This window comes from Tetrao urogallus, assembly GCF_951394365.1.
Source record: "Tetrao urogallus genome assembly, chromosome: 19".
NCBI lineage: Eukaryota > Metazoa > Chordata > Aves > Galliformes > Phasianidae > Tetrao > Tetrao urogallus.
Window position 1 is genome coordinate 1,493,133 of NC_136832.1, and position 24,796 is coordinate 1,517,928.

Sequence of the window (24,796 nt, forward strand, 5' to 3'; positions counted from 1 at the left end):
TCAGACATCCTCCTGCGCTACTGGCCTGAATTTCACTTCTGTTCATTTATGGGAGTAATGGCATTCTTTGCCCGTCTTCCAGTTGATGCTGTCAGCACAGCTCCCACGTGCACACAGCCGGTACGTGCCGCTGAGGTTAGAGGCATGTGTGGCAGTCATTGCACCACCACCCTCCTTGGAGACTGTGGCACAGTTGAAGGATCTCATGTCATTGCCCTGATCTGCTGTTGAAAATGACATGGCCTCATGCTATGATAAGGAGTCTCCTGCAGGGAGAACACAGTTACTGCAGTAGTGCAGAAGGGAACCTCGTGTTCCTGAGCACCAACTGCAGGGCAGCAGGGGCCTGGTTGGATGTAAGGCAGTTTGTTTGAATCCCATTCTCTTGGTTGCCTGCATAGTCTCCTTGGTCACACAGAAAAGGAGCGGTATCCTGAGTTCTGCTAGGACTTCTAACACAGAGAGAACCCACCTATGGCTGTGCAGCACATGGGCCAGATTCTGCCTGCAGTCACACAGGTGTCCACTCTTTTGCACCGCTTGCATTCTCTGCGCTTTCTGAGGTCAGGACCAGCAGACAGTGTACAAAGCTCATAAACCCAGAGCCCTGCTATCTCACTTGTTGGTTTCACTCGTTCCCACATGAAGGATATTGAATTTTGCAGAGGATTTGTATGTTTTTTAAGAAGAAACAACAACACAACCCCAACATACCAGGTAACCTGATTCTGCATTTGTTGCTAAAGTACATGGCAGGGCTTGTAGGTAGCACTCTGGGTCACACATCTGCAGGGGTGCACATCCCTTTCCTTCCCTGCACCCAGAGGTCACTGCATCTGGGTCACCACAGGCAGTTTTTAAGTACTGACCCAAAATGTGGGTTGTGCAAGGACTCTATGTGACACTGCTCTAGGCTGCAAATGCTGAATGTTACTGAAATGCTTTGGGAAAGTCCTTCCCAGTTGCTCACTTACCAGCATTCCCACCGAGGAAGTCTCCCAGAACCAGTTTGTATTTCTCAGACTCTCCTAAAACTTGGAAGGAAGCATACTTGGCAAAATAGTAGCTGTTGTTGAAGTCTCTCAGGTCAATGCTCCTAAAAGGGGAGGAGGACAGTGGTTCTGTTGGGCTGGTGGTAAGCATTCAACTGGGATTCAGAAGATGGGGTAAAGGAGCCCTCAGCTGACTTGAGAGGAGCTGCCACTGCCGGAGAGATTGTGATAGACTTCAAATTCCTGCAGAACTGCCTGTCCTGTACATCACTGTGAATCCAGGGCTGTCTGTGGGCAACATGACTGTTCTCACAGTCTCGACAGGGAGATGTGTTATCTCCAGGATAAGTCATGCAGGCAGCTCATTCAATTCTCTGACTTCTTTTTTTAGAGTGAATACCTGTGGTGCATTGGGCTGCAGGAGCCTGCATGCTGGTTAGGATCACCTTTGGGGCCCAGGAGGAACGTGGGATGCTCAAGTCTGTTAATGGCAGTGCTGTGCAGTGATTGCATTCTGCCCCAGTCTGGGGAGCAGGCAGCCCTTACCCAGAGAGGTGAAGAAGTGGAGGTTGTCATTCCCCAGCCAGAACTCTGTCAGCTGGTTGCCAAATCCTCGTTTGCATGAATTCCAATCTCGCAAAAAATTCACTGACCCATCCAAGCATCTCTGGAAAACCTGTGGGAAATGAGAAGTCCATCCCTGCCAGTTGTTCTGCTCCAGAAGCCCCACTGCCTGCCTGCTGGTGGCATGGCCTCTGCAAAGCCCCACTGCATACACCACTCCAGAGGGCAGCTGGGAGTGCTGAACCTGACTGCAGATCTCTCTCCGCAAATTCCCTTCCTCTGTGCATGGAAATGAGGAGGAGTTTGCTGGCTGAGCAGGAATGGGTGGGTTTGGGGTGCTCAGCCTGCTCCCAGACACGTCTCCCAAAAGAATCCCCTGCATTCACCCAGGCTTGGTCACAGGAACTTCAGCTGCCCTCTCCACCCGGCTTCACTTCTCCTTAGTGCCTTCCTCCCTTTTTGCTATTTTAGTGCTATCATTTGAAGTATCAATAAAAATCACAGTAGGGAAATAAAAGCTTCCCTCTCCCCATCCTACTCACAATCCATCCTCCACCATCCGTGTCCATATTGCAGAAGACAGCGGTAATTTTGCAGCCTTAGGGGTGCATGGTGTTCAGGATCTTGCCTTTATCCAGCAGCTCCTGGCAGTTCCTGGCTTTTGAGCAGACTAGGGAAAGAGTGGAAGTGGAAGGAGTTACAGTGTGCTCACTGCAACAGAGAGCACTACAGCCCCAAGCCCAGCCTCGCGGGTGTGCACCTACGTCAGACAAATCCCGCTGCTCCTTGAGCCACTAATCACAGGGTGATGGGCACTTTCTAAAAGATAGATGTGCTCAGATCTCTCTCATCTGCAAGGAGGCTTTGGAGAGTCTGAAGATGCACTTACCAGATGTAGGTGTCCTTACCAACCCCAGCCTGGAGGAATTACAAGGAACCACACACAAGCTGCACGTGGCTGCGAGAAGCAAACAGGCTAACTGCTATTCCCTTACTCTGCGTTTTGGTGTCACTACAAACTGGTTACCACTGCTGCCTTGTCCTGACCTCTGGTGCTGGGCTTCTGCCTCCTTGCTGTCATCGCTGTGCTGTTCCACAGTGCTGATGGTGGCACAAAAGGCCCAGGACAAAACTCACCAAAGGTTCTGGAAATCTGGCTCTCCTTTTGCTCCTGTTGGGCAAACAACACCATGGATTTCTCTCTGCCTTCCACATCTGGTCCTTCCTTCTCCCACAACAATGCTGTTTGCTTTTCAAGCCAGATCCTGAGCCCCAGCCCCACACCCAGCCATGACACCCAGCACCACCAGCACCAGCCCATTGCACAGCTGTGCAGGGATGCAGCATGGTGTTGGATGCAGAGGAAGGGGATTTTGACACTGCACAGAACTTACTGTGGGATGTTGAGGGTGGGATCCAAAGGTGCAAAAAAAGGATGGATTTAAGTGATTTGGGAAGGAAGGAGAGGAGTAGGGGGATACAAATGGCTGTCAGGGAGAAGATAGATAGCTGATCTGTACTTGTGTGGCTATGCCCTGTCCTGGTAACCACTGTCCTATCGTCTTTGTAACACTGTCCCGGGAGAGAACTGTCTGTTCTGTGTGCCTGTGTGTGCGTGGGAAGCACACAGCACCTGGAGGAGGGCTGCCCAGGTGCCAGCAGCCAGTGGGACAGAGCCAGGGCAGCTGCTGGCAGTGTGAGTCAGTAAACGTGAACGGAAACATTCTGTGTATGTCCTGCTCAGCTGTTGGTGCTTCCTGTGCTAATCTGAGTGCTCAGTGTCTGTGAAGATGGACACGTATGGATGTGTATTTGTGTCTGTTTGTATATGCATGCACTACATCTGTGTAAGTTCCTCCGAAAGTAATGCCTCCTATTTATTTCCCTGGAATCTACAACGGATACAGTGGGCATAGTAACACTGACAGAACAAATTATCAGCTACAAAAGACAGATTTTCAGCATAGTCACCATTAGCTCTGCTTTTTCACCAGTGATGAACAAGAACCTGCATGCTGTGTTTGTATAAACTTGCACTGGCAGAGGTGACCCACTGTAGCCACTGCCACTGCTGAAACACAGCACCCACCCCTCCCTGTGCTCACATCCCCTCTTTGGTCTCCATCAGTGTTCACCAGCATCAGCGAATGGCACCCACTGATACTTCTTCTGCATAGAAGAATTTAATGACACCCCTCTGCTCCATACACACTCCCATGTCATGCACCATTCTGTCACACAGCAACAACACAACAGGATGTTGATGGGAAGGTTTGGCCTCTGCTGCCATCCCACCAATGCCTGTTTCTGGTGTTGTGGGCCAGCATCATAAAACAGGATGCAGTACTTTCAGAGCAGCCCTTGTAAATTATCTATATTTATTTTAAGTATATGTATGCCTACTGGGAGTGAACCCTCAGCCTCACTACCAGTTGGACCTGGGACATGGAGCCTGGGGCTGTTGGACCCCTAATGAGATTTTTTCCTCCACCAGCTGGTAAGGGGTCAGGATGTCCATAAGGCAAGGCTGACATAACACACGTCTCTATTGGACCTGTATGCTCTGCCTGCCCGCTGAGCGGGGTGCAACACTTTGTGCCACACACTCCCACTGTGATGGGACACATGGAACAGGAATAGGTGGGAGTGGGAAGGAGTTGGAAACACCCAGGGAGGGAAGCAGGATCAAAAGCTCCAAGAGGGGAACAGCTACTGCTGGGAAGGGCTTTAGGAGGTGTTCTGGGAGCAGCTGTGACATGGAGCAAACTAGTGACCATGCTCCCATGCTGTGGGAAGCTCTTGTTGGTGACAGGTTTGGAGAAGGGCTGCTCACAATGCCTGGGGCAGCAGCAAGACCCTGCAGTGAGCCCCTGCAGCCCAGGCCCTGCAGTGCGGGGTGGCTGTTGTCAGACGGCCCTACCCACTGCCCTTCAGGGTGCCTTTATTTTTCTATAGCTGCTCCCACCTGGTGTGTTTTTCCAGAGTGACTCAGAGTGGAAGCTGAACTGAACACACATCATAAATTCAGCTCTGCATTGTTTACCTTTTGGTCCAGGCAATACAGGGTCTCCAGCTGCTCCTGCAAGAGACAAGAGGAAACGTTCATCGCAGGTGGCTCAAAGGGAGTGAATTCAGCTCCCCAGGCAGCTGCTCCTGTTCCTCCAGGTACATCCCAAAATGTACAGGAGAATGCTGGAAATGGCGCAAAGCCACGGTGCTCTCTGCTAACTGCCTTGGCTGAAGGCAGGGCCAGCAGTGCTCCCCATATCTGCAGCAGGTTGCAGGCAAGAGATAAGTGCCCGTCCTTCTTGTGTAGGCTTTCTGTTTCTGTTTCCAGTCTGGGATCTCTAAGATCCCAGATGCTGATTCAATACATTCACCCACCTCCTGCTGGGGGTTTCTGCTGAAGTCTTTGATTCTTTTGACTAGGAAATATGCACATATTCAACATGCAAAGGGGCTGCTTCCCCAGCTGTTCAGTGTGTCACACTCAGTTCCTAGGTGGCACCTTGTGCTGGGAGCTGGAAGTAGCAGTTTGTTTCCAGAGACTGGGCCATGGCTTTGAATCCTTCAGTCCAACATGCTTTCATGAAGTTGTGCCCCCAGCTTGTGCAGAGCCAGAGGTGAAATAAGTCAGCTCCTGATTTTGGAGGTGGTCAGCCCATTCCTTCCTTGCTTCACCCCGTACCAGCTGTCTCCACTCCAGCAATAGGAGAATGAGGAGAGGTCTGATTTTATGGGACTGACAAGAGAAACTCCGTAAAGAAGAGCAATATCTTACTCTGAGATCCCACCCAAGGACGCAGTTCCCAGTACCCATCCCATGCGAGATCCACATCTGCCTGACCTATAGGACTTCAGAGCTGTTTCTTAAGAGTTTCATTTCTGTAGATCCAGTTATCCTATGTACACCCTGGATTTTATGGATTAAAGCTAAATATATTATGGGTTACCTTTTGCACCGGGCGGTCCTGCTTTCCCAGGGGATCCCTTGATTCCCATTTCTCCTACAAGAAAAAACACTGTTCATATGTGTGCAATGCAGTGTGACCACAGGAAGTCACACGACTTCTGTCGTGTGACCATACTTCTGTGACCATACAGAAGTTGGGACAGCTGGGCCTCAACTTCTGCAAAAGCAAGAAAGCTTTTTTTTTTCATCAGATCATACTTGACAACATATCTCACTCCATTTCTTCTGCTAAAGCTATATTATATTGGTACTGGGCAGCCTGATCTGGTGGTTGGCAAGCCTGCCCACAGCAAGGGGTTGGAATGTGATGATCTTTATGTTACCTTCCAACTCAAGCCATTCTGTGACTCTGATTCTATGATACTGCCAGTCAAAGTCCTGATTTACAGCTCACATGTGAATTCCTATGAACTTTGCATACTCTGGAGCCAGTCTGTGGCTTCTGCTGCAGTGGAGCTGCTCCCTTACTGTGGTGATTCGCTTTCCCTATGAGTTGGCTGTGGAAAACTCCAGGGACTCCCATGGGTAGGGGTGTCCCCTTCACACATCTTTCTACAAAGGAAAAAGCAGTCTGGTATCTTTGGAATCTTACCTTTTGTACCTGAAAGGCCCGGTTCTCCCTTTCGGCCAGCTGCACCTGGGATCCCTGGGCATCCTTGAAGAACAGCAAGTCGGTCTGCCTCCCCAAGTCCCACTATTTTCAGCTCTGCGTAAATGAAGACAATCATCCTGGAGATTATTACGATTCTGAAATGTTTGGGATAAGAAGTTGAGCCCTTTGGGCTTCAGAAACAGTGTGAAAGGCAAAGACAGGCAGAAGTCACGTGCTACCTGAGGATGGGAGCTCAGCGTGATTGTTTGAGTTAACATCAGAAGAGAGAGGCATGGAACCTCTCTAACTTCAGAGGAGTTTACTGGGAAGAAGGGTGTTGTATGGGATATTACCCGCATGACAAAGGTACTATAGCTTGATAAAACAAAAGATGGGAGGTATCCTGTGGTGTATTGATGGCAAAGAGTAAATGGCAATGGCAGGTCTGGACTGTAAATGTTCTGTCCCATTTGATGACACTAGATCAGTTTCAAATCACACCTTTTGCCTTCCCGGGGAACACAGACAGAAGACTGCATGGTGTGGTGTCCCTGAGCTGCCAGGTGCCAGGCACACAGCACGCACTGGATTGTCCCTTCATGCAGCTCTGCATCCGGCAGAGCCTGGGGCAGATCCACAGATGGACATCTTGCACTGGGAATTGAAAGAATCGGGAAACCTGTTCCTGGAGACCCCACTGCTGAGGGGACCTCTGACCAGAGCCAGCACCTTCGTAAGGCCGCAGCTGAGGCTTCGTCACCCACCTGCAGCCTTCCATCTGCAGCTGAATTAAAAAGGTGCATAGAAGGAAAAATCCCCCCCTCTCCCCCAGGGCCTTGTAATGGCCCTTGTGCCAGGAGGGCGGACTGAACAGCCTGCCCCAGGCAGCAGGACTGGTGTGGCACTCACCTGGACAGGAATCCTGGGTGCTACAGGTGGTGGCTGATGCACTGAGCAGGGCGAGGAGGACAGCGGCTGCCCTCCCCACCACCAGCACTGCGCTCTGCTCTCTGCTCCCTTTCTCTGTGCCCCAGGAGCTCTGGTTGGTACTGAGCTGTCTCAGGCTTTTACACTGACCAAAAAATCCCATGTAAGCTCCACCTCTGCGCTTGCCCATTGCCTGTGTTCCCAGTCTGTGTCTGCAGAGCTTCTTCCTTGACCAGCAGCTTCCCACAGACCCACAGAAAGCTCTCAGGCAGATGTTTCAGTTCACACATGATTCAAGACTAATTTGGTGTTTAAACTCTGCATATCTGGGACAGTGAGGTGGGAAGAGGATGGCTGATGTATTTTTCCCAGCTTTTATTCTCCCCAGTTCCCAATCAGAGTTAAATGTGAGGTGTTCAGTTTTGCTTCGCTGTTTCTATGTTATGCACATTTGTGGTAGCACTACACGAGGCTCAGACTGCCAAAGCAAATCAGACTCTTACTAGCTTTGGATACAAAGCCCTGAAAGTTTATGAATATTAGCAGAGCATTTAATTTAAGCTTTTTCTCCTTATTCTTCCATCCGATCAGCGGAGACAGTGACTTCTTGGAGCTTTTCACAGCTATCAGGATATCAGAGGAGAAACCTCAAGCTCTCCTCAAGCATTCCCTTTTGCAATGAAGCCACTTTAACACCCCAAACTCAAAATGTAGATGAAAGCCTACTTTAATACTAAGCAAATGGGAGAAAGCAGGGGAGAGACAAGAGAAGTATGTGGTTCTCTCTTCAATTCGGTATCCCCAAATGGCTCACATGCTGCAGGACACACAGACACTTTTGGAAGCAATGCATCACTGGCCAATAGTTCAAAGTAGGTCAGGTCCCTGGAGGTAGTCTCTGAAATTGGCCTAGTGATCAATATGTCCTAAATTGCTTTTCCTCACCCTGTGGCCCAGTGAAGATCACACAGTGCTGCTGTTTACACCATCAGAAGTCTTTTTTTTCTGTGTTCTCCTTTGAGCCCTGGGAAATGTCCTGTCAACCTCAAAAGCCCCATATCTCCTTGGGGATGCAGAAAGGAATTTAAAGCACATTACATGAAATAGGAACTGCCTCTGAACACTGCCAGTCATCTCTTCGACTCCAGAGATGTGAACATCCAGAGCGAGGTTTCCAGAACTGAACTGATTTGCAAAACCTCAAGCAAGCTTAGCAAAGCTTAGCAAATCAGAAGGCACAGATTGACAACAGATCTTCAAAAAGTGTGTGTGGGAACATGAAAACTACGCAGCAGAGGATTTAGCACTGGTCAGTGTGAAGTCATAGGTGAAATCCTGGCTCCTGCTTGGGTCCTGCTCTGTCCCATAGCTAAGGACATTGCTATGCGACTCCTACAGCTGCCAGAAGGGCTGACAGCTGGGACTGGGGAGCTGAAAGAGCAACTCTGTCATCAGTAACTCCAGGCAGTGTGAGATAGCAACTCGCCTGAGAGTGTAAGAGATGATTCTTTTACATCATTGTCTCAAAGCTTGCTGGGGACACAGATGAACGAGTCCAGGCAAGTCCTGAGCAAAGGCTGTGGAATCCTTTCTCTGGAGAACTTTGATGGACGAGTCCTGGGCAAGGGATGCGAAATCCTTTGTCTGGGGGACAAGATGGACAAGGCCGGGGGCAAGGAGGAGAGATGAGCTGCAGCTGAATGGCTGTGAAGTGCTCTTTTGTGTGGACTTATCTCAGGATGATGGCCACCATCATTGGCTCCTCGCCTCCTCCTGCTGCCTGCTTGCTGCCCCAGGCCGCCACGCTGCTGCTCGCGCCCCCCCCCCCCCCCCCCCCCCCCCGCTGCTTCTGCCTCGGACCTTCACGCGCCGTGCAGCAGGACGCTGCTGGATCCTGGCGCTGACCATCCCCGCTTTACGCAATTCTTGCTCCTTTCCTATCTTTTCTATCGCCCTCCTTCCCTTCCCCCTCCCCCGATTAGGATTTGTAATAAACTGGTTGGACCAACATATGAACGGTTGTTTCTTAATCTCATGCCGGGTATACAGATATTAAAAGAACCTCACCTCCCTCCTATAAATTGGAGCGAGACAGAGTCAGCCCCATGGGAGGTGCCTTTGGGGAGATTTGAAGACTGCTAGGATGGAGTGCTCTGACCTTCTAGGGTAGTGTATCATCCAAAGCAAAAAGGGGAGATCCGGGTTCCCCTTGCCTGGGCTATGCTATTTACACCTCTTCACTATGTGCCAGTAACAAAGTTTTCAGGTGTCTTTTCGTGAACACTTACATTTCCAATGGATAATTTCTTTATTTCACTACTGATCTTACCATCTGTGCTGGGGACATTTGCCCAAACTAAGCAATTTTTTCCAAAGGATGTTACTTGGTTTTGCCTTTCTGCTTCTGAGTTTTGTAACTCCACTGTGTCTTCAAGTGCTCGAGTGCTTCACTGCTAGGGGCTGTGCCGCGCCTTTGGTTTGCACATGATGTGCATCGTAGCTCCCAGGAGATCCTGAGGCTCCAAAAAGGCACAGGTAAGTGGCAGAGTTTCTCAAGACAGTTTTCCTTACCAGGGGGAGAAAATGCAGGGAAACAAAGAGGAATTTCCTCCTGCTCATACCCTTGGCTTCACATGCTGTGCTGCTGAACAAAGTGTCACTCTGCTTTCCCAGGAAAGCTTCAATGGAAGTTCTGTGCTATCAGAAGAGTGGGCTGGTGGTTTCACTGCTCTTGACTGGTGCCCACATAACTGCCCTCCAATGATGTCTGCTGTAGCATGTCTTTGTACTGAGCAGCCAGGCAGTGCAGTGATGTTAGAACATAAAGCATCCTTTTGAACCTGCATCTTCCTTTCCCCACATTTCCATAAATTGTTTGTTCAGGACACAGTGGTTTCCTCATTTCAGGAGTCAGTTAGGACACATATCTCTCAGTTATTGCATGCCAGCTGCGTGGCCTTGCTGAGCATTTGCTTTGCTTCGTTTCCTCTGAGAGCTGCTGTCATGGAGCCGTTGCTTAATTCTCCCTGTGGTGATAAACAGAGGTTGCCTACAAGAAAGGCTTTCATTTTAGTGGTTCCTTTTCTACCAGCCTCTTTGTGAAACTCTGCTTCAGCTGGGTATTTTCTATTTCATTCCATTTTTAACATCTAGGAGCAGGTAGAACAGGCAAAGTTGTTATCTGCAAGGTAGGCAGAGGCAGCTTTTAACCCTCCATGCTATGATGAACCCCAAACTGTGGAAAGGTAACTCCCAAGCCCTTTTTCTTTGCTGATATTCTGGAAACTGAAAGTGTATATTTTTCATTAAAAACAGAAATACAAAAGCTGATAAAGAGCTTAAGAGTTTTGTTTAAAGCTTGTTTCACAGGTTTAGTGCTCATTGGAGGCTAAGGAAAACCTCCTGTTTGTTTTACTGTAAATTCATTTCAGATTGACCATTTTCACAGAAAAATGTACGAGCTGGCTTCTCAAATAAGATAGCCCATGGCATCCTAGGAGCAGCATTGCTTAAGACATAGATGACATACGTTCTGAATCGCTGTGACCTCTCCAGGCCAACAGCCCGCAACCCAGTGATCTGCAGTGCTTGACTTCCTGCGCTGCTCGTGTGCACCATGGAATCCTGCCACAAAAGGGTCTGTTTAATTAAAGAGGAGGCACAGGGCATTCTTTCTCTGCTTGCTCTTCATCAAGAGGAAAAATGACTCCACTTGCAATTCTTCCCCATCTTGCCCTTAAGTCTCTGCTTAGACACACAGTGCCTAAAATCACTACAATCACCCAAAATACCATCCCTCTTTGGGAGACAAAGTGTGGGGGCAGCTGTTTTCTGAACGCAGTGAATGCATTACAGATTTAAAATGTGTCACACGAGTCACTGTAATTCAGAATAACTCAGAAGATGAAATAGGAACAAAACAAGCCCAAGCTGCTGTGCTCAGAAGCGGGAAGGCAGCCTCCTCCAGCAGCCCTGGCCCCAGACCCTCCTGCCGCCCCAAGGTCTCTGCCCGCGCCAACTCGTGTTGCTGCACGCACACCGCCCCGCACGCCCCCAAGGCGCACCCGAAGGCCTCCCGACCGCCCGATCCCCCGGCCCGGACCTACAACCCCCCGCACACCAGCTGGCCCGGCCCAAAGGACCGCGTACAGCAGGAAGACGGACAGGCTGCGTGAGGCACACGGTGCCACGCCAGCCGCCGCTGGCCGCGGGCGCCTTGCAGCCACCAGGTGCCAGCCGGCAGCTCACAGCCCCAGCGGCCTGTCTGCAGGACGGGGCACCCCGCCTCTCCGCGCAGCGCCTCACGCTAAAGGGCTTTTTCCTTACGCTCTACATCTCCCCTCTTTTATTTTGAAGCCGTTGCCCTTCGTGCAATCACACACACACGGCCCGGGCCGCCCCGCCTCCTCCCTCTGCGCCGCGTTCTCCCTCACGGCTTCCGCAGGACCTCCGCGCGGCCCGGCCCCGCTCTGAGGTGACGGGCCGCCGCCGTTCCGGACGCCCCGCCGGTCTCCGCGGCAACGCGCCGTGCCGCAGCGGGGGCCATGGCGGACGGTCCGCCCGCGGCCGAGGAGCGGCGGTGGCACTGCGAGGTACTGCGGGCGCGGGAGGTGCCGGAGCTGCCGGTGACAGCCGTTGGTCCCTTTCGTTCTATGATTCCTGTTCGCTTGGGATGTTAAATTTCACCGCTGCTTGCTGATGAGGAGCAAGTGTCTTGGAGTAGCAGCTGTATTCATTACAAAGCACGTGGTGTCTAAAGGTTGGATCTGCAGCGGCTTCACCTGCAGCTGCAGACTTCATGCAGGTTGGAGGTGCAGATGAGCAGCAATCATCTGTGCTTTTTTAAAAGTCCCGAGTCGTTCCGTGGTGACGCAGTGCTGCTGGCTGCTTGGTGCAGCAGCTGCTGGCTGGGGCAGTTCTGGCCAGTTCTGCCCAAATTTTGAAGCTTGTGAGTAAAATGGACTTGAGATCTGCTGAGATCTTGAAATCTCTCCATGTTTCAGTTTACTGCCCCTTGTTAGTCCAGTAAGAGCTGAATAATGACTTATTTCTGTCCTCTCGGTTAAATCATTCTTGCCTTTTCCTCTGTTCTGAATCACAGACATATGTGGGGCAGTTCTACGTGAGCCATCGCCATGGAAAAGGCATTTGCTACTGTCCTGATGGCTCCCAACTCCGAGGAGCGTTCTATCTTGGCCACGTAGAAGGCTATGCGACCCAGGAATGGAAGGATGGCAGAACATTTCAGGTAACTGCTTTCCTACCATTTTGACTTCTGCTCCTTTCAAAGTCGGTGTAAGTACAGGAAAATGGAGTTTCTTTTTCCTTTCTTTTAATGTTTCTCTCTCTCTTTTTTTTTTTTTTCCAAACAGCTCTCTGAAGCTCTTAGTGGTTTTCTTGCTTAGAACAAAAGCTTCATGCTTTGGTCTGTGAATTAGGGCGCTCTTTTTAACTGCTCACCTTATGTTGTACTGAACTTTTGCATAAGAAAATCTTGAAGGAGTGAATGTGGTGTCTTCTAAAATCTTACATTCCTTTGTTTTCTCGCAAGGTATTACTGAAAAGCCTCGAGTGGAGGAAAATAATCCTCCCATTGTACAGTCTTTTCAATGGGAAGTTGATCAGTAATAGCAATTTATTTTTTCCTGAATATTGATGATGTATTACTAGTTACGGATTTGGGAGAGCTTTAATTTCAGTAGATAACATACAATCTGAAGAGGCAAATAGAGAAGCTTCAGATCGTAGCCATACTTAGAGCTGTACTGTTGGCAGTCAGTTCTTTTCTCGTGTTTCTTTACAGTTAGACAGTTTGTCTAACTTTTTTTGGAGCCTTTTTACTCCAAATAGCTGTTCTGGTATTGTGGCAACTCAGGATGAGCCTGCCGTGAGCAATATGTATGATGCGGAGGCATGAGGCTGCTTCAGTTTGGTAATGCTCATGCCTTACTGTCACAACCTGATCAGATCAGGATTGTTGAGATTTTGAGATTCTTTTGGGTTAAATTAAAGGGAAGTCGTAGACCCATAGAATGGCTTGGGTTGGAAGGAACCTCAAGGTCATCGAGTTCCAAACCCCCAGCTGCAGACAGGGTTACCAACCACTAGACCAGACAGTACATCAGACTGCCAGGGCACCATCCATGGCCTTGGGCTCCTCCAGAATTGGGACACTCACAGCTCTCTGGGCAGCAGTTCTAGGACCTCATCATCCTCTCAGCAAAAATATTTAATATTTAATATAAATATTTAATATTTAATATAAATGATATTTAATGTAACTCTCCCCTCCTTTAGTGTAAAACCATTCCTCCTTGTTCTGTCACTATCTACCCATGTAATGAGTTAATTCCTCTCCTGTTTATAAGCTCCCCCTAAGAACTGCAATGCAGTTAGAATGCAAAACTTCCCTAAGAAGGCTGCAATGCGGTCTCCCCGCAGCCTGCTCTCCTCCAGGCCGAGCACCCCCAGCTCCTCAGCCTGTCTTTGCAGCAGAGGTGCTGCAGCCCTCTGAGTGTCCTCGTGGCCTCCTCTGGACCCGCTCCAGCAGCCCCACGTCTTTCCTGCGCCGGGGGCCCCAGGCCTGGACGCAGTACTGCAGATGGGGCCTCATGAGGGCAGAGCAGAGGGGGACAATCCCCTCCCTGCCCGCTGCCAGCCCTCTGTTGGTGCAGCCCAGGGTGCTGCTGGCCTCCCGGGCTGCGGGCGCACACTGCTGCTCGTGTGCAGCTCTGTGCCCACCAGGACCCCCACGTCCTTCTCTGCACGGCTGCTCTCAAGAAGATCTTCCTGCAGTTTGTATAAATGCCTGGCATTGCCTCGACCCAAGTGCAGCACCTACACTCAGCCTTGTTGAACCTCATTAGGTTTACACTGTTTTCAAGCCTGCCCAGGTCCCTCTGGATGGCATCCCTTTCTGCTGTTGTATCAGTTGTACCACTCACCTTGGTGTTGTCGGCAAACTGCTGAGGTGCACTTGATTCCAATGTCTGTCATTGATAAAGATCTGCATTCATAATTTGCATACAAGGTAGGAATGGGGGAATTCAACTTTTGCACTTGCATGCAAGTGTAGCATTGACCCTTTTCTCCATTTGAGTCAGAGGTCACAGAAGCTCTGTCCCTTATCACGTTGGTCATGTAGGTGTCTCTTGCAACAGGAGAATTAGCTCAGGTCTGCATTGGGTAGAGCCATACACACCCTCTGATGTACTCTGCACGCTCTTCAGCAAGCACTTCTGGTTCCATATTCCAGCTGCCAGCTAAGAACACAATTTCTGTTCGTTTTTCTCTGGTAAGCAGTGCCCCAGTGATGGAGACATTGAAACAGTTCTTGGAGATTTTCCATCAGACCTTACACTTGCCTGCCATAGTGTCACAGCCAAACTGAGGTACCATTGTAGGAAGATTAAAACTCCTCTCCTCTAGTGTTTTGTGACCAAGTCTGTTCTGTTGGTGTCTCCTACCATGTTTGTTAGTTACCATTGTAAGAAAATAAACTGCTATCAATTCTATCTTCCATGTCAGTGCAAATGTGTATCAGAGGTGCTTGGTTTCTGTTTGGAAAATCTAAATGAAAATCTATCCTGGCCTGGCTAATGAATCCCCATTTACTCATTGAATAAATTAAAAGAAAATCTTGGCTGGGCACAAAGTGGTCAGGGAGTTTAATCTGAACATTGTATCTCACTGTTAGGGCCTTCCATTGCTTGTGAGCTTGAAGATTTGTTTGCCACTGAATGTGCCCAAGTGAATGTGGGGGCTTTGAAGTTCAGAATGGCTTCAGCTATTATTGCTGTGTCAACAGGAACTGGTCCAGCAGGGTCAGAACTAGCCAGATCAGTTGTATAACAGACTGTTGTGTGCTGTGTTTGATCTCTGATACTAATGAGCTCACTTGTTTCCTAAGGGACTGTACAAATCTGACGAGCGATTTGGACCAGGGATTGAGAGCTATCCAGATGGCTGTCAGGACGTTGGCTTGTGGCTTGCGAATCATCTCATTAAACTGTGTACTGAAGTACCTGGTTCTTTTTCTGTCTTGGATTATCCAGAGCATTACAGATATTTTGATGGCAGTGCTCCAAAGAAGTATATTTCTGTCAAGGAAGATCCTTTCCTCCGTAGCTACAAACATCTTCCTTTTGATGACAAGGATATTTTCCCTGAAGGAGTCCTTGCATATTCTTGTAACATGGATCATCTTACCTTGACTCACTCTTTCCTGGAAGATTGTGATGCTCATTACTTCGAGAACACCAAAGAGCTGCCTGAAGAAGACCTCTGGCCTGTTGCAAATGGAACTCCTTTGCTAGTTAGGATACAAATGCATGCTTATAAGCACAGGTAATGCTTGATGATTTGTTTATGGTATGTGGACTGTTAGCATTTTTTATCTACAAATATTCATTATTTTCAAATTTACATTGCATGAATACAGTGCACCAGATGTTTTTTTTATGGCCTTGAGATTACAAGTTGAATTTTTAAACAAAACCAACAAATAATATATTCATCTCTTAGCTCACAAATTAAATTAAATGTCATTCATTAAGTTAAGCCTTGATTTTCTTCTGGCTACATCTATAAAGTTGGTCTGATTAATTATTTGCTTGTGAAATTACTGGAAGTCCAGCTTTGATAGCAACAGGGAGGCAAAGGCTGTAGAGACCTGCGAGGAATGACCACATCTCTTTTGAGAGCAGTGTTTTCTGCAAAGATGTAAATATGAAGGAGAACAGTGTCAGCTTTTCAAAAGAACTGGGAATCTGGCCACTGATACCTTTTGGAGGGCATCCTGACTCTTGTTCTCCTCAAGGCAATATAAAATATGCTGCAGCTAGGCTAACAGCTAACTTGGTGCTGTACATGGGAGTACTCCATGGACAGGCAGAGTATCTGCTGTTTGCTTTGTTGATGGAAACACAGGCTGCATAAGCATATTTCATAGTCCTAGTTACTGCAAGTGATGGAAATTTAATTGTAAACTGATGGCAAGAGTGTGTGTAACTAATTGGTTCATTGAAATAATTGGAAGTTAGATTTTGTTTCCTTCTTTTAGTAGATGTTTGATGGCTGGATATTTGAACTCCTCTTCATTACAGTCTACATGCTGCTGCCAGCATCCTGTACTCTGGTTTGCCTTCAGCAGGTTTATGCTATTTGAAATGGATCTTAAAATGATCGCTGGTCTGATTTGTCCACCCTTCTTACCATCACATTTTGAACTGCCCTTGTGGTCAGGGAATACCTGCGTGCTTCAATGTGCAGTGGTTTTTTCACTCTTTTTTCTAGGCACTGTCAAGCAGAGTTCTCTTCAGATATGAAGCTCATTCTCAGAGGAGTCCGCAGTAATTATGGACATCCAGGCCCCAGGGAACTTGCCTCAAAGCAGTTAATTGAGAAGGCAGCAAGAGGAGATTTTGATGGAGTCTGTGCAGTTCTGAGGAATGGATTGGCTCATCCAGATGTGGCTGATAAACAGGGATACACTGCACTTGCTGCTGCTGCTGTAAGACCCTAAGCATGGTGCTACTGCACAGTAACATTCCTGCTATAGTAGGCTGAATAACATGTTGGTCTTGTTTTGTTACAGAATATGAAAGGAATGCTCAGTAAACAAGAAAAACAGAAAAGAGGGTGGCATGAGTAGTGCCTGTAGTGATTGGTATCATGCCAAACTCCACTGTGAATAAATAATCTAAAGGAAGTCCTTCATTAAGTATTAGAGATGGCTTCAAACGCCAGGTTTGATTTCAGGTTATAGCTGTGCATTGGACCTACATTCTTGGTTAGAACTGTGCCCTTATTTCTTCTCCTGGCTGAAATCAGAGTCAGGTGGATTTGTTTTGTTTTTGCTGAGAAGAGATAGTGGCTAGAATCCATACATGCACAACTTCAATTCCTGTAGGAAGGGCATGAAATCCACCCCTAATCTTTTTATTCGTGCCCTTTTCAGTTACTGGAATACTTGGCATTCATTACAAATTGCTCCAAAATCAAGATAATAATTGAGAACACAGTTTTTCTGTAGACATCTTGGTCTCCTTCTGTACATAAACCCTCCCTCATTCTCAGAAAGAAGAAAGAAATAAGGACAAGCGTATACTTGAGGACAGAATTTAGCTGAAAGAATCATAGTTTGAACCCTGTAAGACATGGTTCTATATTGTGTATGTTATTTTGTGGGAAACATACATTTGGATTAGCTGAACAGTGTAAAGCACTATTTAAAAACTATTGTCAATGCTTTCAATGTCTAAAGCTAGAATTGTGCAAGTATGGATTTTTCCCTTCTACAGGTTCATTCCCACTGTGATATTGTGAATCTACTTCTTGATAGTGGAGCTGATGTGAATAAGTGTAGCGATGAGGGATTATCTGCTCTCTCCATGTGCTTTATTCTCTATTATCCAGAAGAATCTTTTAAGGATAACATTGCTGAGAGCAGCTTGCACTGTTACCAGGTTTGTTTCTGTCTAATTTGACAAAACATAATGTATTATATCCTCAGGCTGTAAGCTTGCTCTTTCAAGTTCTGTGTAGGAAAAATGATTTTTTTTTTTGCATTTTGCACTCTGATGTTGCATAGTAATCCTTTCTGTCACTACTGACTCTGAAGTTAAAAGGCTTGGCTTAGTAACAAGCTTTCTCTGCAGGCAAAATAAGGCATTGTATCAATAACAGATATGTGAGGCCATGTTTGCTTGGTGTTACAGACAGTGAAGATGCAGCGAGCTAATTAGTGGGAATTACAAAAATGTAATTAGAGCAATAGGAGACAGGTGGGTTGCCTGGTGCTACGGAGTCGTGCTGGATCATTAAGGTGGCAAGCAAAAAGCTTGTCAGAAGTCTGATTGCTATGGGGTGGATCACAAAAGGAAAACTCCAATCCGTCTGCTGCAAAGAAAAACACCTGCTCTGAATCTTCTTATCTGGGAATATGCATTTTGTAACAGTGCAAACCTGGAAATAAAAACGAAAATGAAAACAGGGATGTCTGGAATCACCAGCCAGGATGAGAAAATGGATAAGAAGGGGGACTAGGCAAGTAGGAACTGCATGGTGTTGGAAGTATTTCAGTGGAAGCTGAAAATGGAAGAGTAGTGCTGAGATGTTCAAAATAAACTAGAGAGGTACTGGCCCATGTCCTGTGGAAACTTCTGTGGAAATCAACACCTACCTGTGGCATTCTGTGATGGACAAGGGAAGAGACGCTGATACCATCTATCTGGACAAAGAAAGGCCTTTGACATGGTCCCTCACAACATCCTTCTCTCCAGATTGGGAAGATCTGGATTTGGTGTGTGGGCTGTTCAATGGAAGAGGAATGTTTGTGAGGTTGTACTCAGAGAGTGGTGGTCTCTGTTCAATATCTGGATGGAGATTGGTGACAAGTGGTGTCCCTCAGGGCTCAGTACCAGGACTGCTGCTCCTTAACATCTTCGTCGATGGCATTGACAGTGCGACCTTCAAAGGCCCCTTCAGACTCAAATGATTCTGTGATTCCATGATCTCTGGATGTTCTGAAGTCCCTGTTCCAGTTACAAGAGGATGTCTGAGTGGTAGTTCACTGCTGAAGTTGCAATATTTTTATGGGAAAGGAAGAAGGAGAGTGAGAGATGAATATACAACAGGTGCTCAAAGCTTCACAGAAAAATAAATGTGAAACTATTACCTCTCATTTTAGAGATAATACCAAGTAATTTGGGATAGAGAGAGGATCTTTCTGTGTTTATTTGTGCCTGTCATGTCTCTTGAGATTCAGCAAGAAAAATGCACGTTGCTTTCACTTTTTTTTCTGTGTTGAATCATATGGTGGTATGGGTTGGAAGGGATCTTAAAAATCATCTAGTTTTAAACTTGCTGAGAGCAGGGTTGCCTGCCACCAATTAAGTTGTCCAAAGCACCTGGAGCATTGTGACTGGTTCTGGGGCCCCCAATGCAAGGGAAACGTGGACATACTGGAAAGAGTTCAATGGAGAGCCACCAAGATGATGAAGGGACTGGAGCAGCGTTCCTGTAAGGAGGCTGAAGAAGCTGGGATTGTTCAGCTTGAAGAAGAGGAGGCGCAGAGAGAATCTTCTCAACATACACAAATACCTGCAGGCAGGGTGCAGAGAAGGCTGGTTCCAGGCTCGTTTCAGTGCTGCCCATGGACAGGACAGGGTGCAATAGGCACAAACTGGGTCAAAGGAGGATGCATCTGAACATCAGGGTGACCTTTGTGGTGTGGAGGTGTGAGCTGCTCAGCTTGGCATCCTCCACAAACTTGCTGAGCGTGCACTCAGTCCCACTGTCCGTGTCACTGACAGAGTTGTTAAATGTTAAATACCTGCAGATCTGGAAACACCAGTTTAGTAGCTCCTAGTTTAAGGTTTTCATGCAAACAAATGCAGGTTGAAAAATCTGTGTCTTGTTTTATTTCGAAGAGTTTTTTTCTTCTTTAAAGCCAGGTGGTGGATGCTGGGGGAAGCTTTATCTTTCTGTATGTACTTGAGTCACCAAGAAAGTCGGGCAAGAAGAATACTGTGTTTGAGTATTATTCTTAGTTTTTAATATTAACTAGAAATTACTTCTAAAAGATCTCTCGACCATATTCTATTTTAACTCTATGCTGCCCTGCTTTTATTTTATTTTTGTAACCTCTTTCTTTTCTCTTTTTTTCTTTTTTTAATCTTTGAAAGTGGGACAAACGATCAGAACCCTCAGAAGCAGTCAGTGTGGCTGGGAGCGTAACCTCAGAGTAAGTCTTGCACTTACTGTGTAAGCAGACAAATTCTCATAAGCCTTTTTGTACAAAGTAGTAATAGTATTTCACAGAAGGGTGCATCCATTGCAGGGAAAGCTATTTTTTTGTATGTATAAATGGGTAAATGTTGTTTTCATGCTGTAGAAGGCACTCACTGTTTGTACACTGATAGTTCAGGCTGGCAGCAGGAGAGACTGCAGTTGAAAAGTGTTGCTGAAGCAAAGATCTTCATGCTTGGGTGACACAAGGTTTCTTGTTAGCTTGACGTGAAGAGCTGCTGAGTATGCAATGACACGTGCAATGTAGTGCAGATGTGAGGAAGGAAAATAATTAATTCACTCAAAGTCTTGACTCCATATGAACTTAATGGTTATTTTATGCAAGCGTCTGTTCATTTGTATTGACTGAAATGTGGCACAACTATTTTTGCTATGTGTATCCTGGAAAAGGCCACATTCTCCCTTCTGTTTTGCTGGCAGTCACCAAACATAATGACATTTTTGTGTTGTGTTTTATGTTGCCATAGATAATTCTGCTATCTTAAAAATCCCAAATTGAAACTTCCTGATTGACATTGACCGTGACTCCTTCCTTTTGTGGCACGTCTTTCCATGAGTCTTGTCTGAAATATTGTGTATATTACCTGATGTTGATTAGTATATAAAGATCCATTGAATTGAGCAAAGCTTATTTAATACCATGCCTGAAAAGATGAGTCTTTGCTGAGAATGATTTGCAGTAGAGTTTCTGGGTGACTTCCAAGTGCTGTTTGCCTTTAAAAAAAAAAAAAGAAAAAAAAAGTGTTTGTGATGGTGTCAGGCTTTTTTGTGGGATGTATAGATAGTTGTATGTCAAGGAAATACTGGTCCTAGTCTAGCCTAACTATTGTACCAATCTTTGATCAAGGGAAACATTACAGCCTTGATTCCTTAGGGAGATGAGTGAGGTATGAGTGAGGAAAGAACCTTCCAGGAAGCAGGAAATCTGCTTCTGTGATTTAAAAAAACTCCAGTCACAAGTGCATGATGTGCATGACCTGATGGAGGTGCAGAGAATCTTGCCTAGTTTTGCCTGTCTGTTCCCACTCAAGACTTCTCATGATCACAGGGGCTGCTTTAGCAAACTGCTCCTTTAGCTCAGAGGGCTGAGGTACACCTCTTCAGGTCATAACATTGTGTGTTGGTGTAGGGTAGTTGTGATGCCACGTCCTGCCTCTGCAATGTGGCAGTTTTCATTTCTATTACCTGTGGTTCATCTTAGTGTAGTAGTTATTCTGGTGTTTTTTTTATGTCAACTTTAGGCAACAGAAGAGATGGGAAACAATCCAACTGCTGCTTCGGCGAGGTGCAGATCCCAATGTCTCCTGGGTCCCATCACACCTTCTCTTCTTTGCTGTTAAAGCTGCTGATGCAAAGGCAGTGAAACTCCTCTTAGAAAAGGGAGCCAGGACTGATGTGCGGCTTCCATCCAAGGTTTTACTGGATTGTAATTCACAGTGTGTGACTGTCAGTGAGACACAGCATGGGTGAAGAGTGAGCTTGGACTGTTCTTCAAACTGTTTGAACAGGTTGTTCTTCAAACAAAAAATTGTTTGAGTCCTGCTTGTGACGCACTGGAACAGGCTGCCCAAAGAGGCTGTGGATGCCCCATCCCTGCAGGCATTCAAGGCCAGGCTGGATGTGGCTCTGGGCAGCCTGGGCTGCTGGTTGGTGACCTGCACACAGCAGGGGGTTGGAACTGGGTGAGCACTGTGCTCCTTTGCAACCTAGGCCATTCTAGGATTCTATGAGTCTATGATAAACAGGAGTCTTAATGCTGTGTTTGTGTTTTCAGTTCCAGGGTTTATCTCCTCTTCACATAGCTGCCTCTATTCCTGGGGAGAAAGGAGTCCAGATAACAGAGTACCTCCTGAGTTCTGCCCTAGATCTTGATGCAAGGGCAGAAGATGGAAATGAGGTATATGGTCCAGATGAGGTCAGTTTCTCTCTCATCTCATCTCCTTTCACCTGTTCAAGTTCAGACTGCAGAGGACATAAGCAGGGAACTGAGCCTCCTTCCTTCTTGCAGAGAAGTCTTTGCATTTTACTGGACTAGCTTTTAAAAAACAAGAAAATGTCATGTGAAGTTGATAATATTGATTTGCATTTTTTACTAGAGATATTACTTTAAATTCTGTGATTATGTGATTTTTATTATAAGAACAGTTGAAAGATTGGAAGGGATCTCTGAAGACTGTGTAGTTCAGTACCCCTGCTCAAAGTTGCAGCAGGTTGCTCAGTATCTAGACCTGTTGTTTTTTCAGTATTTCCAAGGACAACTTCTGTGGACAATCTGTTCAGTGGCAACGTTCTTTGTGATGCAGCCCAGGGTGCTGCTGACCTATGCTGCAGGAGTGTGTGTATGCTCAAGTTCAACTTGTTGTCCACCAGGACTTCCAGGTCCTGCTCTAGAAGGTTTTATTTCCATCTGTTCAGCCTCCATGGTGTACTGGTTCCCTCTGCCCAGTTCTCCAGGCTGTCCAATTCCCTCAGAACAGCAGCAGCACTGCCTGCTGTGTCAGCCACTCTGCAGTTTTATATCATCTTGCAGATCATGCACGCTGTCCCAGCATTGAGGTCATTAGGGCTTTATTATAGTATCTACCCTAGGGGTATCTCTATGGTATCTGCCCTGGGGCACAGCACTGCTGGATGTCATGCTGCTGATCACAAACCAGCTCTCTGTCTGAGGCAGTACTGAATGCCTTGCTAAAGTCAAGGTAAAGAACAGTGAGTGTTTTCTTATCTTTCACTGAGCTGCTCATCTCATTGTAGAAGGGTGTATTTGTCAGGTGTGATCTCCCCATTGCAAAGCTATTTTGACTGCTCCCCATATGGAATATGATTGGAGATAGTCTTTCAGATTTTTCCCGCAGCTTCCTATATGCTGAGGTGAGGCTGTCCAGCCTGGAGATCCCTTCAGCCTTGCCCATAAGATAAAAGTGGTGTTTACTTTTTGTAAGTCCTCATTAATGTCTCCTCAGAGGTAAGCAGGGTCTTGTAAGGGCATTGTCCAGCTCCTTAGCATACCATCAGGTCTCATTCACTTAAAAAGGAGTCAGCTTGTGTAACTAGTTTGATAACATTTATTTGGCTGTGACAAGGACTAAGATGAATGTCTGTAGCACAGGGAGATTTAGATGGCTTTTTCAGTTTGTATTTCTATACTTTATCTGTAAGTAGAAATACTATTCAATTGCAGAATGCCCAGACATTGTGCAGGTAAGATTGCTTTCTCATATATACATATACATACATGTATATACATATCATATATACCTACATCATCTATATTTATATGTTGGTCTGGTGAGCGTATAGGCATAGACCTGAACTGAATGACATAGGGATGAATTTGACTCAAGGAAGCCCCCTTGTGCCTAAAAGCTTGCTTCTTTTTTCCTTCATCCCACACGACATAATTTGGCCCAGTAAGTTATTATCTTCTATCTCTAGAATTTTCTTTCCATGGACTCCTCTTGTGGTTTTACTGCACTCTTTAGAGTGCACTCCTAAAGCAGTCTGGCAGATGAAAACTGAATGAAGAAAGCAGAAAAGGGGGAGCAGTGGATTTTGTAGGGAATGTGTCTTATCTATATTTAAGATCCAGACCAATGAGTTACCAGACAGGCTTACTTTTGTTAACTTGTCTTTAAACTCTGTTACAAATAGGCAGATGATTTCACTTTGATTTCTCAGCCTCAAGACAAAGAATCCAGCTTGTCAGCTGATGTCTCTTGGCCACTGAAAAATGAAGCAGGACCACCACAAGAGTACTTTGCCTCCTATAACGGTCCTGTTCCAGAAGAAGGTGGGAGGAGTGCGCTGCATATTGCATGCCAAAGAGAGGGCAACAGTGAGGTAAGAGCACAGCATCTGAGTCACAAACTTTGGCAGTGAAGACATTTCATCTCTGAGGTTGGTGATTGAGTTCCAGGAATGAATTCTTTTCCTACTGAACTATCAGTGTTGTACAGATCATAAATCTATTCATGTGTGAGGTGAAAAAGTTTACTCAACTGTGGAGTACCATTTGACATGGGAAACTCCTGTGCTCAAATTACCATTTGTTAGTTGGCCATAAACTTTTATCATCCACAGGGCCAATTTGAAGTTAGGCAGTCTTAGTTTTGGCATGTGCCTCTGCGAATTTGATTTTGTAAGATTCTTGTCATCGATTTGGGGTGCATGCACTTGGAGAGTGGTATATGAGAGAGGGGATGTGCTTCCTCGAAAGCAAACCTACATATTCCCTCTGGTGGCAGGGTTAATGACTTTTGGGAATCTGGTTGTTTATGTTTGACACTACTGTGCTTGGGCTCTCAATCTGAAGAAAACGGATATATAATTCTACTATAACACCACAATTTGTGAAAGCTTTAAGTGTGTTTTTTGCAGCTTGTTTAATTAATTATTATTATGATGCTGATCTGATATTAAAAAGTTGACTTCACTATGTTCTGTTTCTTCTTTTTTCCATGCCACCTACCTACAAAGCATGCCAGAGATGTTATCCGCCTCCTTTTGAAGCATAAGGCAAACCCAAACATGCTGTGGAGCGGCCATTCGCCACTTTCCTTAGCGATTGCCAGCGGCAATGACTTGGTGGGCATTTCAAAGTATCTTCAGTTTTTGATGTCTTCCTCGTTTCTGTAGGCCTTCTCTGATAGCCAGGCTACACAGAGCTTGCCAGTGTACATTTCTAGCAAGAATAATGTTTTTACTTTTCTTTTAAACCCATGGGTGTTTCGTGAGCTGAAATGACTAATGACTACAGAATGAGGTAGCCACAAATACTTGGGTAGAATTCAGAAGGACTTAATATTTTGATAAATGTGTTCATGTTTATGAATTCATGAGAATCATCTAATGTGCAATCTCCCTGCCCAGAGTGATTCAACCAAATATCAAAACACTTCTTTCTGGGTAGAAGACAAAAATGTAGTCATTGGTGACATG

At 46.4% G+C, this 24,796-nt stretch overlaps 2 protein-coding genes across 2 annotated transcripts in view; one reads left to right on the forward strand and one right to left on the reverse strand.

Annotated features, from left to right (window-relative positions):
- LOC306953709 (ficolin-2-like) lies at positions 1–11,594 on the reverse strand (the record flags this gene model as incomplete). The annotated part of the gene is given in 15 exon segments (XM_079544682.1): positions 1–42; positions 46–147; positions 149–180; positions 183–249; positions 253–266; positions 975–1,121; positions 1,539–1,668; positions 2,099–2,155; positions 2,159–2,210; positions 2,694–2,805; positions 4,600–4,635; positions 5,510–5,563; positions 6,122–6,235; positions 7,031–7,287; positions 11,482–11,594. Coding segments are annotated over 15 exon segments (1,329 nt in total).
- LOC306953711 (ankyrin repeat and MYND domain-containing protein 1-like) overlaps positions 11,593–24,796 on the forward strand; it is a gene marked incomplete at both ends in the record, with an annotated part of 23,400 nt that continues 10,196 nt past the window's right edge. Inside the window, 10 exons of the mRNA XM_079544684.1 lie at positions 11,593–11,682; positions 12,150–12,296; positions 14,958–15,394; positions 16,343–16,559; positions 17,350–17,514; positions 19,735–19,793; positions 21,100–21,271; positions 21,633–21,773; positions 23,537–23,698; positions 24,335–24,442. Coding sequence (XP_079400810.1) covers positions 11,593–11,682; positions 12,150–12,296; positions 14,958–15,394; positions 16,343–16,559; positions 17,350–17,514; positions 19,735–19,793; positions 21,100–21,271; positions 21,633–21,773; positions 23,537–23,698; positions 24,335–24,442 — 1,698 coding nt within the window. The remainder of the gene's footprint in view (positions 11,683–12,149; positions 12,297–14,957; positions 15,395–16,342; positions 16,560–17,349; positions 17,515–19,734; positions 19,794–21,099; positions 21,272–21,632; positions 21,774–23,536; positions 23,699–24,334; positions 24,443–24,796) is intronic.